We start from the raw sequence: 17912 nt of genomic DNA, 5'->3' as shown, positions 1-17912 counted from the left end.
AATCAAAACATACATATATCTACAAAATGTATATTGTTCCATGAAAGCTGCCTCAGGCCATACATAATGTATGCACACAGAGATGCTCAGATCTCGTCTTGCTCAGAGAAGCGAGTAAAGTTTCGGCGTTTTGGATCTGGCGCTAGTAGCGTTCATCATAGGATGCTTTTTATTCAAATCCTGATCTGTTGCACATATGGATGACTTTAATGAGCCTAGAGGGGGGCCAGGACTCGACCCACGGCTCCTCCAGTCTCCGTTTCCACTGTACTTCTAGAGGGAGGCTGTGACACCAGGCCCACTGTGAAAAGGTCACAGGTGAATCAGCCACCAGCGTATGCCGCCGTGACACTACCGGCCCTGCCCAGCACCCTGAGGTGGGCACTAGTCTGGGCACATCTGCTCTGTGCCTAATTAGTATCATTGTAGAAAAGAGCTTAAAGCTGGGCCTTCATTAATAGCAGCCTGTTGCTCGGGGAAACAGTCTGGCTCCCATAAGCCGCTTCCTTGCAGGTCTGCTCATCTGATAATCTGGTTGCATGATTGTATGGGTAAAAAACACATTTAGTGTTGTTGGCGGAGCAGTGTGGTTATCATTTAGAGACAGTGTCATTATAGAGTTTGTGTTTATTTATCTATCACAACCAAGTCATGTCCTATACTTTACATTTTTGCTCTTTTACTTTTTTCAAATGCATGTTAGAGAGTTTTATAGTCATATAAACATTTTGTGAAGCAATCGTAAAAACTTTTCAAAAAAGCAGCAACGAATAATAAAAGTCATAATCACTAGCAACAAAAATATGAACAAGGATAAAACGACAAAATAATAAAATCGACATCATGTTTCATTACATTTTCACTACTCCAGCTCCACAGAGTGATACTTTGACTTTTCTAATGAATGAAAAGAGTCTGGTGCATTATTTACAGTATATAAAGCATAAAAGTTAATTGACATAGTAGGGAAAATACATTAGAAAACTAGAATACAGTAGCATGGGTTTTGCCAAATGGTCCGATGTCACATGAATCTGTAGTAAAAGCTGTGTGGATGGTGTGAAGCTTGACCTCAGACCCTCTGACAAAGTGTAGCCAGATTTCAGCTCCTGTATTTAGACATAAAGATGTAGGTTTGGATGGAGTTTTGCTCCCAATCAGCTTAATGTAGCAGCGAGCGACACACACACAGTAACAGATTGAAGCCTGAATGTTGGGTCGGGGGAGATGTTTGGCTTAAACGCATAGGGAATTAATTCACACCAGGGGGTGAAATGCTATGGATTTCCACCTTCGTGCTTTACAGGGACGGCGAGTGGCATGCCCTGTTTTTAATGAAGAGATTTGTTGCATGTGCCAAAGAGATTATCTTTTTAAAACACTGGCCTGCGTGGGCGATGGTTGGTTCCTGTGTAACCATGACCAAGAAAGAAATGACAGTCGGAGAGATGAGATCTGACTAAATCATCTTGAGAGTGTGGCATATATTGTATCATCCAGTTCCAGTTGGTATTCAGCTCATGCCAAGTGGATTTCCTTTGAGATATAAAGTATTATCTTCATCTCGAATCTGGGAACGCAGATTGTATTTGAGGATAAATGTCTTATCTTTGGCATTTTTGATGTCTATTTAGAAATCCTGCATCTTTTTTAAAATGTGTATATACATTGAAATTTGCATCACAAAGTGGTTAACTGGATATTTTAATACCGAAGTTATTATGACAGCAGATGTGGGAGGTTAAGAGGAGCGGCTTTCCTTTCCTTCAGTAACACGCCGTTTAGAGGTTTTTGGTTTTGCAACAAAAGAACACAGGATGTCAAAACAGTAACCCAGAAACACCAAATCCGTAGCATTTTCTTTTTCTCCTTGTGTTGCTTGCCTCCACATGGCCACATATGCTTGTGGCCTCGGTAAAACCTCGCTGGCACGAGTCCAACCGCACCCCCCCCCTCCTCCCCTCCTCCCCTCACCCACACCCCGCCTCCCTTCTCCTCGCTGGATGGACATGGCACGACATTGCGGCCATGTGGCCAGCAGGAGGCTGTATTTAAGCAGGGGCAGCTCTGAAATGGGCCATAAAACCTAGCCAGCAAGTCTGGCTCCCCATGAGGCAACGGGCCTAAGTACTCATTGACAAGACTCCAACATCACTGACTTCCCAGAGAGAGCAGCAGAGGAAATAATGCAAGAGGAGGAGGGGGGGGGGGGGGTAGCAGACAAAGATGAGGTGTAGACAGGAGGCAGTTGTCTGGTCTAGATAGACGGGCTGTTTTATAACTGGTAGCGCTAATGCTTTCAATCCACAGTATGTAGCTGCTTTTCCACTGCTAAACACTCACTTTCATCTGTGATTTTTTTTTATTTTTTATATGTCTCTCAGCTAACGGAAGCAGTTCATTCAGCAACGTACTGTAGCTACTGAACTGTATACAGTGTATTCACTTTGACAGGACAACAGTGGAAATATGTCAGATCTTGATGCCACATGGCAGCCATGACATTCACATGTTCCCACTTCACACGTCCTTCCCACTTCATCAGCCCTCTGGAAGCATCGCACACCCTGAAATATGTCACCCAATGACTCACCCGACTTGAAAAACCGTGAGCTAATGAAGCGAGTTTACAGACTTATAACCACCCAGCTCGCACTCGCTCGCCATGCCAAGGTGACGGGGTCAGCGAGACACAAAACGTGTTACCATGTGTTTAAGGCGGTACACCTGTGAGCTTTGAGCTAATTATCCCTCTACGGATGAACAAGTAGGACAATTCAAGCCTGTCGCGGGCTGGCAGGTCCGTAACCTGTTATACCTACTCCTTTTTTTGGAGAGGGAGAGTGCATGATGGACGAGTCGCTTCCATTTCATTATCAAATTGGCATCGATGAATAATTTGTGGCATCTGTGTGAAGACAAAGAGAGGTTTGATGGCTGCCAGGTGGGCATCCATGGCTCTGTGGCGAGTCGACTGTGTCTGAGAGCCGCGAGGCAGAGTGGGAGATGATTTATAATCCAGCCGGTAGTTTATACAGGATAGTTTGGCACCAGCTGGGCCTTTGTAAGCAGTGTCGTAGCAACCAGTTATTCATATAACTTTGTATTATATTAGGAGTTAAAGCCCAGTGTTTTTACAGTTGCAGAAAGGGCCATAAGTGGGGAATTCTTTGGCTAAAACTCGGCTAAACATGGCTTTTTTTTGCACGGCCTCCTGGGTGCTTTCAGTAACCAGGGACACCAGGGCTCCCTAGACTTTCTCTTATTTTAATTGACTTTGGCCTGCAGGAGGCTTGTGTCCATTCAAACCTTTTCTGGGCAGAGAGATCGAGAGAGAGAGAGGAGGGAGGGAGGAACAGAATGTGAATAGCGCTCCCTCAGAAACTAAAGAGTGCAGCCCACTAGAGCCCTTCTTGTTAGTTTGCTCATGGTCTTTGTTCTGCTTTTTTTTCGGCCCTTCTGGCTAAATGTCTTCAAACAAGCAGTTTGGGGGTCATGATTCTTTCCGACAGGTTTTATGGCTGAAAATTTTGGACTTCGTGGCTGCGTTAACGGCTCGGATGGGAATAGGCGATGTTGATGATGTGAGCGCGATTGTGATGACAGGATGTGTGCTGCGTGTTTGCGCGCGGACGGACGGACGTTAGTGACCGAGCCATGTGGGACGGTGCCAGGTGGGAGTCCAGAGTTGACAAGGGAGCAGGTGTCTATTAGATACAGAGCAGAAAGAGGAGGGAGGGGCGGGGGGCTGGGGGCTGGGGGTGGAGGGGGGATCATAAGAGCTCTTGGCATCTGCCTTACCTGCTGCCTCCTCTTCAATCCCCTGCCAGAAAACAGGGGGAAAAGAGAAAGCGGGGGAGGGGGGGGAGAAGAGGAAAACAATTTTCAAGAAGTGACTTTTTTAATGGCTGCCATTCATGTCATGTTTTTAAGGTTATTGTTGCTCTCACATCACCTGTAGTCACTATTCATCATCATCTCATTTTGCTCCACATCTGTTTTAAACACACAAAGTATTGATTTGATTTCCGTCTCCGCCTCGATACAACTTTTCATTTTTCCAACTCAAAGTATTGAAAAATGAAGACGTCTCTCTTGAAACAATGTCTCCCTCGCTTTGGTTCATCCCCAGAACACGCCGTCAGATTTCACACGGACTACTCCTTTTTAGTAAGATGGATTTATAGTTGACGCCGGGGAGTTAACAGGATACCTACAGCATCCGTTTTGATTTATCACCACCACAACTGTAGACGGATACGTCGTTAACTAGCCTTTATTCGCAGCAGTAACTGTGTTGTTTACATTCTCTCAGTTACTTTGTGATGGGAGGAATGGTGGGAAAGTCGGCCCTTGATGGTTTTGCAGGGGGAGGCGGCTTCATTTTAGATTTGTATCTCCGAAATTGAGAAGACTGCTTGAGCTTTTTATCAGTCCAAGCTGACCAATCACAATTCATATGGTGGTAGGCCTATATGTGTAGCTGCTATAGCTCCGACATTGTAGTTATATTCCTGACACAGTTCGTCACAACACACCACCGCCACCTTATAGAAGCTAGATCCACTGAAAACTGTTTGACAAACTATTTTGTTTGAGTAAAAATGACATTTTCAGCAAAATAGATTAAATTTTGAACAGCAAGCATACCTTTCTGTCATACTGATTTTGAGGACAGGCAGAAATCCGCCAGACAAATATCTCAAAACATGGCTGAGCCAAAATGACCTGTCACCAGCACAGGTAAGTGAGAAAATGTGTTCTTTGTAATTTGGGTCAAGTGACCCTTTAATCCAGTGGCCCCATCTATATGGGGAGAGTGAAAAGAGACAGAATTGAGGTGTTTAATCAGCACAGTTTATCTCTCGGCCTCCTGTCTGTATGCGCGGTGAAAGGTGGGGTGTGGGGGCATTATCATTGGAAAGAGCATTGAACAACTGTCAGGAAAGCAGTCCATGTCATTTGTCATGTCCCCCCCCCTCCAACCAACCCCCCTTCCTTATGCATTCTCCCCCCCAATCCACCCCCACCTCGGCTTTATGACAGAGAGCGAAGCTGGAAGCTGTGGGCCCAGCTCCTGAACCACCCATCTAGTCCCAGCAGATGCATTTAGCGCTCCTTCGCCATGGCTGACCATCAGGCTGTGCAGCTGAGCACCAGAATATCAATACGGCTCAGACTCTGCCGGGGCCCCTGGGACCATCTACAAGGCAAACAGAATGGGCTCCTCTCCTTATGGAAGACAGACACCAATCGCCGCCAGGGACGCCAATGTAAATAAGGCAATAAAAAAAAGATGGCTGTGTGGAGCACCAAACGGCGGTTTGATACACTCCCCGAGTAGTCGTCGTGGTTTTTGGAAGAGCTATACCTGAGACGATTATCTCCAGTTTTGGCTCTTCTCAGTGAGGGAAACAGATGAGTCTATTGAAAGGCCGTCTGTGGGAGGACAGGAGAAGAGAAACAGTAATCCTTTTGTGCTCATCATCCGCACTGTCCTTAGAGACGTCTGGTTAAAGGAGGAGGAGGAGAAGGGTGAGACTGTGAGGAGTAACGGGTTGGCTGTTCCTCCTCCCCTCATATGAAACCTGAAGTTTATCCTGTGAGTCAATGACAGAGTGCCTCTCCTTTAAACAGGTTGGTGCTCAGTGGAGGTGGTAATTTTGTGTGGTGATAAGCCCTTTATCTAATGGTGGGGCAGAATAATTCCTCTTTAAGTGGCAGCCTCTTTTTCACACACACACACACACACACCCCTCCTCTTCCTCTCAGATATGTATTGTCATTTCTCTGCTCGGCTCAACGCTGTTGTTGTTTTTGTCCCCCGGCTGTTGATGTCGGCCTCAGCGTGAAACGAGGATATCGTCCCCTCAGCCAGGCGGCCTCACGGTGCCACAGTTAGGAGATAAATTGCGGAGACATGTTTATCAACATAGAAGAAGTGCAAGTTACCCCTCGTTGGAAGAGAATAATGGGACCTAATTGAGCTGTAACATGCTGGCTGGTCGCCAGGCCCTTGAATTGAAAACTCTCTCCATCAGAAGGGGGTCTAGGGAGTGGGAGGGGGCTGTTAAAACACTGCAGGACGTTCTGACATAGATGTGAACCTCATAAACCCATTAACCATGCTCGGATCCAGTTGTATTTAATTAGAAGTAAACTAACAAATCGGCGCATCTACCTGCGAGTGTGATGTTTTTAGGAGAGGAAGCACCTGAGAGGCCTCCAGTCCTCTGTCAACCAAAGCAGAGCCGTGGTAAAGTCAGATCAATCCTCTGGTGGAACAGCACAGCCTGTCTCCTGGCACCTGTCTTGCCAAGAAGAGAGCAGGGAGAGAGGGAAGAGGAGGAGGAGAAGGAGGAGGAGGAGAAGGGGGGAGAAAAAGAGAGGGAGCATGAGCGGGTGGGAAGGAGGAAAAACCCAGCTGCCTCTGCGCCTGAGCCCCATGCTGCTTTTAAAGGAGTGGGAGGGAGGGGAGAGGAGAGGAGAGGAGAAGAGAGGGAGAGGGAGAGGGAGAGGCAGGGAGACTGCTGGCACCATCTGTACATGTCTTTTGTATTCCAGCCCTCATCTTTACACAGAGCGAGGCTGGTGTGCTCAGTGTTCAAATGAAAAGGAGAAGGAGGTGCCTTTTGGGGTGCGATCGCTTTGCGAAGGAGAAGGTGTGTGTGTGTGTGTGTGTGTGTGTGTGTGTGTTTTGTGCACCAGTGCTGAAATTCTGTTTTGTCCTCGGAAAAATCTGCGGCACTCAGAGGACATCTCGTGTCCTATTTACGTTACCTCTGTGTGTTTGTGTTAATATGAACCACTGTGACTTCTTTCTTCTTTTTCTTTTTCTTCCTGACGTGTGTGTGTGTGTGTGTGTCAGTGGGTTTATGCTCTGTTTGCAAGCACTCATGTGTGGTCAAATCTCTGGGTTGCCATGTCTGTGATGGGAGTCTGAAGCTTTTGTTTGTTCCTTCCTCCCATCAGCCCCATTAGCCTGATGTCTCCTCTCTCACTGACTCACTCAACCTTTTTTTTATCACTCTGTCTTTCTCTGCCTCCCTCTCTTTCTCTCTCTCTCTCTCTTGCTCTTGCTCACAGTGTAATATGTGCAGTGGCAGGCCGTCCTTGCATGTGGCAGCAGGGTGGATCTGCCTGCGAGGACAGCCTGCACTGTCTGCTGTCATATTGACGTGGCTTTTTTTTTTTTTTGAGTAAACCGCAGCTGAAATCACCAAGCTCTCTGTTTCACCCACCCTGCCCCTCCTCCCTCCCTCGCTCCTCACTCAGCCTAGAAGTGCTGTGAATCATAAGAGGAGGTGGCTGCCCTGCTCTTTGATTGAATCCACATTCTCCTTTCTCCTCCTGATGCCGCAGAGAGGGAGGCGAGAGGCAGGGAAAAAGGAAAAGTGAGTCTTTTGTAGTTGGCACAGGACAAAAACATACACTGCAGATGAAAAGCATATGATTCGATCAAATGCGCTCTGTGGTAGCTACCTAACCGAGCGGCATGTCGGATGGAGGAGAGGAGAGAAGGGAAGGGCTGGAGACAAGTCCCATCTGCAGGCACAGAGTGAACCCTAGTGGCCGAGAGCAGCAGTGGCATGCTGTCTGGAAGCAACTCTTTTTTACATTGCAGCATAAAGGTGTTTCCTTTTGTTTGCTACTGTTTCTTGGATTTTCATTCATATAGAAGCATATTTATCACAGATTAAGTCTCTGATCAGTTTTCACATCTTTGTTGCATGTTGGAAGCTGGTCTGTATCTCGATGGGCAAATTAATTAACTTTTATGGTAACATATTTTTTATTTGATCTGATTTGTTATATAAACCATATGTGGAAGAATCAAAGTGCTTAGTCCACACAGAAATGCATACAGTCAAGATGTAGTAGAAGTTGTCCCTGAAAAAGATCCGTCAGGACTTTTGTAACTTTGTGATGTCACAACAAAGCAGTCACGGCTCTGAGCCACGCCCCAAGCCTGGGCCACCCGAACTCACCACCACCAGTATTTACCTGAAATCTGATATGTTTTTATTAAATCACTGAGAAAACAGCCAGGAAATCAGAAAACAGTCAGCCAATCAGAAGAGAGAGAGGCTTGTTACGAGACCTCCAGAGAAAACCCTGACAGAGTAACACGTAAAACAACACTTAGGTGCTATTTTGATATTTTCTTGTAGATATCAACACAAATAAAACACTGGGAAAAGTGTAAAATGTAGCACCTTTAAATCGGAGAATGACAGTAAATCGACTGTAAAAAGGTCTGGGAAATGCTTTAGAATAACATTTTCCACTTAAGCAAATAAGTATGAAAAGAAAAATGATATTGGAGAAAGAATCCTTTTTGATTCATTGACGGAGGTTTTTCTGTGCCATCACTTTCTATATTATATTAAGGTTACATCTTTCACTTCACTATCTTCATTCATTCCCCCCCTACAAAAAAAAAGCTTCACCTCATTTTCCAAGTAAATAGTTTTTGAATTTATTTGCAAGTCACTGAAAGTTGATGAACACGACAGAAAATGCGACTGCGGCAACCAAGCAGCTAATGTGTCTCCTGCTGCTAGGGTGAATATAAGCAATACATTAACCTATATGCAATCACGCTCATGAAAATGTAAAAAGCTTCATTTAAATCCTTCAGGACCAGGAAACATAAAGCAGCTCATAAACAGAGTGAAAGTTGTTCATTCTTAAAATAAAAAATAAAAAAGACTACCCAACACTTGATATAACATATATCAAATATGAATAATCTTAGTCAAAACAGCATTTACGATATTGTCACAGGATATTTTGCATGGTAAAATTCTGCACTATTTTGTCAGTCAGGTCATTGCTTCTCAGTTTTATGTCCAGTTTTTCTCAGAAGCTTCTGTTCCCTAGTTGTTGTTTCACCTCCCCACTGCTTTCACATAATCAGTTTTTGCAGGTTTTTTTTTGCAGCGCTTGCAGTGGAGGGTTGTTACCTCTGCGGTTATTTCTCACAGGAGTCCGACAGCGACTGATACACTCTTCCTCTGCTCTCTCTCTCTCTCTCTCTTTTTCTCTCTCTAGCTCTTCTGTCCTCGTGGTGTGAGGAGCTGGGACGCCTCCTCCTCCTCCGTCACCAGAAGAACAGGCAGAACGAGCCTCCGGGAAAAGTGCCCATGCAGCCACCAATGAGCTCCATGAAGCCCAGCCTCTCGCACGGGTCAGTGTCCACACTGCTGCGCTTTTTGGCATGCATGTGAGGTGTATTTTTGTGCATGTGTGTGTGTGTTTTGGTGTGCGAACAGACAGACCAGGCCCTCGGGGAAAGCCCTTTCTCTCCACATGAAGCCCAGTGTTCCTTATGGATCAGTGACCAGACAAACTGCCAGACTAACTGCTTGTAGCACAGTCAGTCAGTGGGGACAAACAGCACCTCCCAGCCCCGAGTACATGTAGTTTATAATTACAACACAATGTTTGTGCATATTTAAAACTCTGTATCATTCAGCAAATGTAAACATACTTTACTTTTCTCTCACTTACATAATGTGTTTTTGTCTGTCCCCTGCAGAGATGGGTCTTTTCCCTACGACTCAGTTCCCTGGCAACAGAACACCAATCAGCCTCCAGGTTCGTTGTCCGTGGTGACCACCGTCTGGGGTGTGACCAACACCTCACAGAGCCAGGTGAGATCTACCTACCTGTCTGAGTTAGTAAAAGTTTGAGTGGACTAATATCTGACAGGATCATGTTTCTGTAGGTTGAGGTTTTCTGTGGTTATCAAATTATGAAAAATGTATGTACAATACATTCACTGATAGGGGAGGAGACACTGATGTTGTAAGTTTATATGTAAACCTTTGTCTTTTTGAGTTAAGCGACACAGTTCAACAAACAAAATTGGCTGACCTTAGAGCTTTGATACCTTGGCAGCACTTTCTGCTTTGATTAGAACAGACTCGTGCCATGTTTCTTAACTCTGCTGCTAACAGCTTTAAAACTGCCATCTCTTGGTTCGGTCTGTCGCACAGACCTGTATTCTGATCCGTAGTTATTTTGATCATCGTCATAAAAACATCCAGCATTTACTGTTCCTCATTTTTTGTATGTCTCTTTTTTATGTGCATCTATCCAACAGGTGTTAGGGAATCCCATGGCCAACAGCAACAATCCCATGAACCCTGGGGGTAACCCTATGGGCTCGGGCATGTCTGGTAACAATCCAGGGATGAACTCGCCTCAGTTCCCCGGTCCTCAGCAGCAGTTCCCCAACAAAGGCAACTCGAACCAGGCCTACATGCAGCAGGGCATGTATGGACGACCCAACTACCCCGGAGGAGGAGGCTTCGGTGGCAAGTAAGTGGAGTTATGTGGATAAATAAAACTTCCCAACAAGTAATTCCCAGATGTTTTCATTGCACTCTTCCCACACGTTGGTCTAGTAATTTCTGATATTTTATTGCTTTTTTTTGTTGTAGCTACCCGGGAGGGCCGAATGCTGGACCTGGTGGAATGGGTATCCCTCCACACTCCCGTCCTCCCTCAGACTTCACCCAGCCGGCCGCTGCAGCCGCGGCTGCTGCAGTTGCTGCCGCCGCCGCCACGGCAACTGCCACTGCCACGGCAACCGTAGCGGCCCTGCAGGAAACCCAGAACAAGGACATGAACCAATACGGACCGGTAGGACAAAGCAAACAGCTGATATCACCAGTGTGACAGCATCTGTATTCATAGAAGAAATGACTTACATTACATTACAGCAGTAGCATAGTTGTAATGGAGCCAAATAGCACATTTAACGATAACAAAAGCTAACAAGTGCACATTTTTGTCTATTGTTTGTTAGAAGGTTTTTGCCCCTTGCCTTAATGATGGCTGATTGAACCCATTTTGTTTTCCAGATGAGTTCCTCTTTCCAGATGGGACCAAACCAGGCGTACAACAGCCAGTTCATGAACCAGCCAGGACCCCGTGGCCCTCCGTCCCTCCCCGGGAATATGGGCACAGGCATGAATGCATCCAACATGAGTGGGCCCCCCATGGGAATGAACCAGCCCAGGGGCCAAGGCATGGGACCTTTCGGGGGTCACGGCCAACGGATGCCGCAGCAAGGCTACGCAGGTCCCCGACCGCAGACCATGGGTATGCAGGGCATGAAAAGACCGTACCCAGGGGAGGTGAGTGGATACACATTCACTGCTTTCACTTTAAAGGGATAGTAGCATTTTTTTAAAGTGGGGTTGTATGATCTACAAATAGCCTCTAAGTACTTTAATTGCAGTAGAAGACTCTCTGCACTCCTCCTGTTAGCAATGCCAGCCCATAGCCCTGCCCAGAGATTTACAACATACAGTGTTGTGAACAGACCCAAAGAAACGGCCTATTTTCGCGGCCTAAAAGAGGTTTTACCTGAAAGAAAATACACAGTTCCATTGTTCGCTATAATATAATTTTTTCCAGCCCTTCAAAGTGCAGGAAAAACGCAGTTTTTATTTGGACCTAACCAACTCACATATCCCTCTCCGCCCAGGGTTAGCGCCCGCCAATCAGCAGTTGGTTAGGTCCAAATAAAAACTGCGTTTTTCCTGCACTTTGAGGGGCTGGAAAAAATTATATTATAGCGAACAATGGAACTGTGTTTTTTTTTTTCAGGTAAAACCTCTTTTAAGCCGCGAAAACAGGCCGTTTCTTTGGGTCTGTTCACAACACTGTATGTTGGCGTTGCTAACGGGAGGAGTGCAGAGAGTCTTCTACTGCAATTAAAGTACTTAGAGGCTATCTGTAGATCATACAACCCCACTTTAAAAAAAAAATGCTACTATCACTTTAAATATGAAGCTTGTTTGCTTTATGTTAAATATCTTTTTCACCACTTCATGTACAGCCTAACTATGGTGGACAGCAGTATGGACCAAACAACCAGTTCCCTAACCAGCAGGGTCAGTACCCCACACCCAACGCCTCCAGGCCACTGCCGTCCCCCAACTACCCCGGCCAGAGGATGCCAGGACAGCAGCTGCAGGGCCAGTACCCACCACCACCCAGCGGGGCCATGGGCCAGTATTATAAGGTACCGTAGTGTCTTATTTTCCCCAAATTTTTAAAAGGTATTTACAGGGTATCATAAACCACTTCAGCAAAGTGTAAGCAGTTTGGAAAAGAAGCAGAAAATAATTGAATTTGTTTTCTTTAATTGCAGCAAGAGCCTCCTTTTAATGGCCAAACGAATAATTTCTCGGGAAGTGGATATCAGTACAGCCAGGGTAATATGAATGGGGTATGTTCATTTTAGTACTTCTTGTGTTTGATCACATTATCATACTCTTGGCTGTTTTGTTTACAGTCCTGTGGGCTATGAGATATTAATTGATTATCTTCACTTTAGCCACCCAGACCGGTGGGTAACTACCCACACTCTCCGGTGCCGGGCAACCCCACCCCTCCGATGACTCCAGGAAGTAACATCCCTCCGTACCTGTCGCCAAACCAGGATGTGAAGCCACCCTTTCCTCCTGACATCAAACCAAATATCACCGCTCTCCCTCCACCACCAGGTCAGTTAAGTGGTAAATATACAATAGAGGTAAAAAACACAATGTACTCCTTTAAAAGTCTCACCGGCGCTTTTCTTCACCCACACAGCCAACCACAATGAAGAGCTGCGGCTGACGTTCCCAGTGCGGGATGGGGTGGTCCTAGAGCCGTTCAGGCTAGAGCATAACCTGGCTGTCAGCAACCATGTCTTCCACTTAAGGCCCTCAGTACATCAGACACTAATGTGGAGGTAAAACATTCAGCATTTGTAAAGGAATAAACAGTCTCTCTGGCTTATTAATATGGTTTTTCTAGTGCAGTGTGTTTTCCAGAATCCAAACATGTTGGTAAAGTCACCATTAGGTCAAGAAATTACCATTTTTACAAAAGGTCTTTGTGGAGCAAGGGTAAATTCCCTTATGCTAAAAGATCTTTTAATCCCTGATTTATCCCACCAATTTCTATTGGTGTGCTTTGTTACCATTTGGACAGAAAGTCATGTTGGTATCCCACAGAGCACTACTCTAGAGTTTTCCCTTCATGAGATCAGCTTTGTTCAAACAGGCTGTATACATAGATGCACCATTGAATACAACTGGCAGAACTCATGGTTGGGAAGACTGGAGGAATGTATCCTCACAAATATGCACTGGGGTTAGAAGTGGAGCTAGCGTTGAGCAGTACAGCAGTGCAGAGAGAATAGTGAATTCAAAGTTAGGATAAAAGAAATAACGATTTGTCCTTCCATAGTTCTATGGATGACACCCAACCCACCTCAGTTTAAAGCCCAGCTGGTAACCTTACTATTGTAGCCGGCATAAAATTACAAGACTTTTCTTATTTTCTTCACTTCAAAAAGACATTTTTTTCTTCACATGAGAGTCCTGCGGTCAAGGACTATGGGGTATTCTTCAGTTTATCTTAACCTTTGTCAGGCAGATTGAAAAGGTTGTGCAGTCACACTGTCTGCGGCAGAGAATTATTCAAAAATCAAACTAGTGCTATTCCCAGTTAACTCTCAAGAAGGTCATTCATGCATTCATTTTCTGTGATTTTGCTGTAATTACTTTAACTCCACTCTCGAGCCAAAGTCACTCTCAGGATCCCTTTTGGTGCCAAAACGGAGAGACGTTGTGTCATCCTGAATCTGGCCTCTCACCACAAGATGTCTGTTTGTTTTAGAATTGATTAAAAGGTTATGAATGATTCAGCATCATACATTAAAATGAACAGCCTGAGGAGCTCTTGCTCTTATTATTATACATACTGTACAAGAGTCAAGTACGACTAACCACCGATAACTCAGACATGTAAGACTAATTCATTTTCATTCATTTTGTATTTGAATGGTTTGTAAAAAATGGATTACTGCCATTTAACATCGCATAGATCTTTCCAATAAGTATTTTCTCTTTTTCTCTTTTCCTCCAGATCGGACCTGGAGCTACAGTTTAAGTGCTATCATCACGAAGACCGGCAGATGAACACCAACTGGCCGGCATCGGTCCAAGTCAGCGTCAACGCCACGCCGCTCACCATCGAGAGGGGTGACAACAAGACCTCCCACAAACCCCTGCACTTGAAACACGTCTGCCAGCCGGGAAGGAACACAATCCAGATCACAGTCACTGCCTGCTGCTGTGTGAGTGCACAAATCTCCAGAACTAATATAAAGAGGTTTATATAAATCCTGACACACACAAAAAAAAGATGTCAGATAAATAAGAGTGGCTTATAATGAAATTTAAAAAATGATCTGTCGAGTATTTCTTTTTCTTTTTTTCTGGATACACATGTTGACGGTGTTGTGTCTTCCCACAGTCGCACTTATTTGTGCTGCAGCTGGTCCACAGGCCCTCGGTTCGCTCTGTCCTCCAGGGCTTATTGAAGAAGAGGCTTCTGCCTGCAGAGCACTGCATCACCAAAGGTACTCACACAAGAACCCACTCACATTTTCCTCCCTAAAGTCCCCATCATCACTCTCTGAGTCCTGTTCTTACACGCGACGTTTCCCTCCCTTCTCGCTTTTAAAGTTAAGAGGAACTTCAGCAGCGTAGCAGCGTCGTCGGGCAACACCACGCTCAACGGAGAGGACGGCGTGGAGCAGACGGCCATCAAGGTGTCCCTCAAATGTCCCATCACCTTCCGGCGGATACAGCTTCCAGCGAGAGGCCACGACTGCAAACACGTTCAGGTAAGCGCTACAGATAGAAGTCTGATGCCTTCAGGGACAAAGATTTATAAAAGAGTGGAAATCTTCATTGTTGTTGTTGTTGTTGTTTTCTTGCAGTGTTTTGATTTGGAATCATATTTACAACTGAACTGCGAGCGGGGGACATGGCGATGTCCTGTATGCAAGTAAGTCTTCCGTAAAGATAGTTGGCAGAATTATCCTGTTTATACTTTGTCACTGTAATTAATAAAACAGTCTCTTCCAGCATTTTAAGCCCCGTCTTTCTTCTCTCCTCAGTAAAACAGCGTTGTTAGAAGGACTGGAAGTGGACCAGTATATGTGGGGAATTTTGAACGCCATCCAAAAGTAAGCTGAAGCAAGAAACTAATTTGTAATCCATATAATGCTGCTCCTTCAAACTGCCTGGCACCTTTTAACCATTTGAATTTACCTCTATTCCACCAGCTCGGAGTTTGAGGAGGTAACCATCGACCCGACGTGTAGTTGGCGGCCGGTGGCGATCAAATCTGACATCCACATCAAGGAGGATCCAGATGGACCACTGGCCAAGAGGTTCAAGACGATGAGTCCCAGCCAGATGATCATGCCCAATGTGATGGAAATGATAGCTCAGCTCGGTCCTGGACCGTCACCGTTCCCGTCACTACCTTCTCAGCAAGGGGGAAACAACAGCGAATATGGCAGCCAAGGTAGTAAACGGCTTAAACATACAATATCAACATTTATATGGGTAGCAGCTCTTCCAATTTCTACAAGAAGCTGTGAGAAATGCTCACATGTATTCAATGCTTTTGATTTTGTGTGCTAGGAAACAGTTACCAGGGACACGGGAACTTTGACTTCCCTCACGGCACCCCTGGTGGTACGTCGATGAACGATTTCATGCACGGTCCTCAGCTCTCTCACCCGCCTGACATGCCCAACAGCTTGATGACCCAAGACAAGCCACTCTCCCACAACATGCCTGACTCAGTGAGTTCTCCCGGTTTTGTCTGACTGTGCTCTCACACAATTTCAAACTGTGATTTCAAAAGTGCTATGATTCCAGTTTCGGAGAGAGTAGAGAGGTAGAGAATGATAAAATAACACCAGAAAAGGAAAATTAAAGGCACATTCTGACATTTTATGAATATACTTGAGTATCTTATGTATTACACGTGTGCATATTTCTAGAGAACAGTGATACCAGACCCATGTCTGCAGAGCAGGTTAACTTAATTTAGCAACAAGACTGGAGGCTAATCTGGATCTGCTCATATAAAAGTACCTACCAGCACCTCTAGAGCTCGGCAGTTAACATTTTATATAATGGTTGTTTACTTTTTACTGAGGGGTTGTTGGCAGACCTTAATTGGCTGAGACCTGTAACTTCCATTGGTCTCTATTAGCTGCCTTTGTTGTTAAGCTAAGCCAACTGAGTGCTGTTGCAGAGACTTCAATCTGTTTTCAATGTAACAGAAATTCTGACATCAATAATAATAATAAAAAATGTATAATAAAAATATTAGTTACAGATCCCAAGCTGAATATTTTCCCCCTCTCTCTCTCTCTCTGCAGATACCTCACTCTGCCGGCAATGACCAATCCCATGGTCCGTTGCAGCAGAGCTTACATGCGTCTCCACACCCTGGGAGCCAATCAGGGCAGCAGCTACACCACAGCGGGCCTCCTCAGCCCTCGCGACAAGCTCCACCTCCTCAGCAGCAGCAGCAGCAGCAGCAGCAGCAACAACAACAACAGCAGCAACAGCAGCAGCAGCAGCAGCCCGGCCCCAACAACCATCCCCATGGCGACCTAGCATTCAACCCCTCCAGCAGTTTGGACAGCCAAGCAGGGTCGGACATGCCCGAGCCATCTTTAGATGTGAGTCCCCTACACACAGCAGATAGTTGTAAAGTAAAATCTTCATGAAAAAACGCCTCACCCTTATCCCTTCTTCTTCTTTCCAGCTCCTCCCAGAACTCGCTAATCCAGACGAGCTGTTGTCGTACCTGGATCCCCCAGACCTTCCCAGCAATAGCAACGACGACCTTCTATCGCTCTTTGAAAATAACTAAAGGGCGATTCAGACACGCATAAACTTTTCTGACTGCCTGCAGTTTCCCTGAGAACCCCGGGGCGGTCGCTCAGTACTTGATAAACACAAAGATGCACTCCCTTTCTCTTCTTCCTCTTGTACAGTTTTCATTCGCCAGCGCAGATTGACTGAAAGAGGTTAAAAACTCAAAAGACACAGCAGGATGCTCAGCCCGTGGCGATACCTTTTGAACTGTGCAGCTATACTCAGTTGATTTTTTTTTTTTTTTTTTTTTTTTTTTTAACGCCACACAGGTGTTTGTGTGCACATTAGAAACGTGTTGTAGCATTTTTTTATTCATGTTTTATTTCCTTTTGAGAAGAAAAAGGAATTAACTGTTTAAAAAAAGAAAAATAACTGAAAAAAAAAACCTGCGCTATCTGGCCAGTGTGCGTTATGTCCATATCGTTATTCCAATCTGCGAGGCCACTGCTTCCTGGTGTCACAGCTCCATTCCCCGACTGGTCTGGTTAGTCGCACTGTTTTGTCCACCACACATCATTTAAAAGCACAAGAGATTTTGGCAATGCAAAAAATTACAAAAAAAACTAATTATCTCACTTTATGAAAGGAAAAAAAAACATCAGTTGGATCCGTATATGTCTGTCCTTGACAAAAGGTTTTTTTAAAGATTTTTTGCTCTTCTGCCAACATAAAAAAACAACAAAAAAAAACTTTTGGGAATAATCGGCTTTCACTTTGTCTACAATTGTGATACATACATATTTTTGTCAAAAAGAGATATCCCTGCTTTTCAGCCCTCTAAGGGTTAACAGCTGGAACAGAGATTTTGGCCCCACTAAAACAAAAACAAAAAACTTTATATTACACAAGAAGAATAGCTTATGCTTTACTTCTACACATTGTATAGTTACCATCCTCCTGTACAGAGGAGTGATTTTAATGGAAATGAAAGGTACAATATGAGAGATTGGGGTTCCTGCGTTGATCCTGCTGCGTTTATTGCTTCCTGCTATTCCAACTCCTTCCATGCCGTCTGCTCTGCATGAGCCGCAGTGTCGCTCCTGTCAGCGTTTTTGCAAAGTTGCATCTCTTTCCCTGTTAAATGATGTGCTGTTTAAGTAGTCTACAAAGTGCATGTGTGCCAAGCCCGTGTCTAGTGCTGTTTCATGTGGT

At 45.1% G+C, this 17912-nt stretch overlaps 1 protein-coding gene across 1 annotated transcript in view; it reads left to right on the top strand.

The window, feature by feature from the left end:
• Window positions 1-16962, top strand: part of LOC311002587 (zinc finger MIZ domain-containing protein 1-like) — a 112516-nt gene extending 95554 nt beyond the window's left edge. Inside the window, exons 6-23 of the mRNA XM_083993993.1 lie at window positions 9055-9190; window positions 9542-9656; window positions 10109-10326; window positions 10449-10650; window positions 10872-11147; window positions 11855-12040; window positions 12170-12247; window positions 12356-12524; window positions 12613-12754; window positions 13936-14146; window positions 14326-14431; window positions 14538-14698; window positions 14795-14862; window positions 14975-15043; window positions 15143-15387; window positions 15507-15670; window positions 16256-16561; window positions 16648-16962. Of these exons, the coding sequence (XP_083850119.1) occupies window positions 9055-9190; window positions 9542-9656; window positions 10109-10326; window positions 10449-10650; window positions 10872-11147; window positions 11855-12040; window positions 12170-12247; window positions 12356-12524; window positions 12613-12754; window positions 13936-14146; window positions 14326-14431; window positions 14538-14698; window positions 14795-14862; window positions 14975-15043; window positions 15143-15387; window positions 15507-15670; window positions 16256-16561; window positions 16648-16755 (2960 nt within the window). The 3' untranslated portion in view covers window positions 16756-16962. The remainder of the gene's footprint in view (window positions 1-9054; window positions 9191-9541; window positions 9657-10108; window positions 10327-10448; window positions 10651-10871; window positions 11148-11854; window positions 12041-12169; window positions 12248-12355; window positions 12525-12612; window positions 12755-13935; window positions 14147-14325; window positions 14432-14537; window positions 14699-14794; window positions 14863-14974; window positions 15044-15142; window positions 15388-15506; window positions 15671-16255; window positions 16562-16647) is intronic.
• Window positions 16963-17912: the final 950 nt, after the last annotated feature.

This window comes from Trachurus trachurus (genome assembly GCF_905171665.1).
Source record: "Trachurus trachurus genome assembly, chromosome: 19".
Taxonomy (NCBI): Eukaryota; Metazoa; Chordata; class Actinopteri; order Carangiformes; family Carangidae; genus Trachurus; species Trachurus trachurus.
Note: the sequence above shows the minus strand (reverse complement) of the source record. Positions and strands in the feature narration are given on the sequence as shown.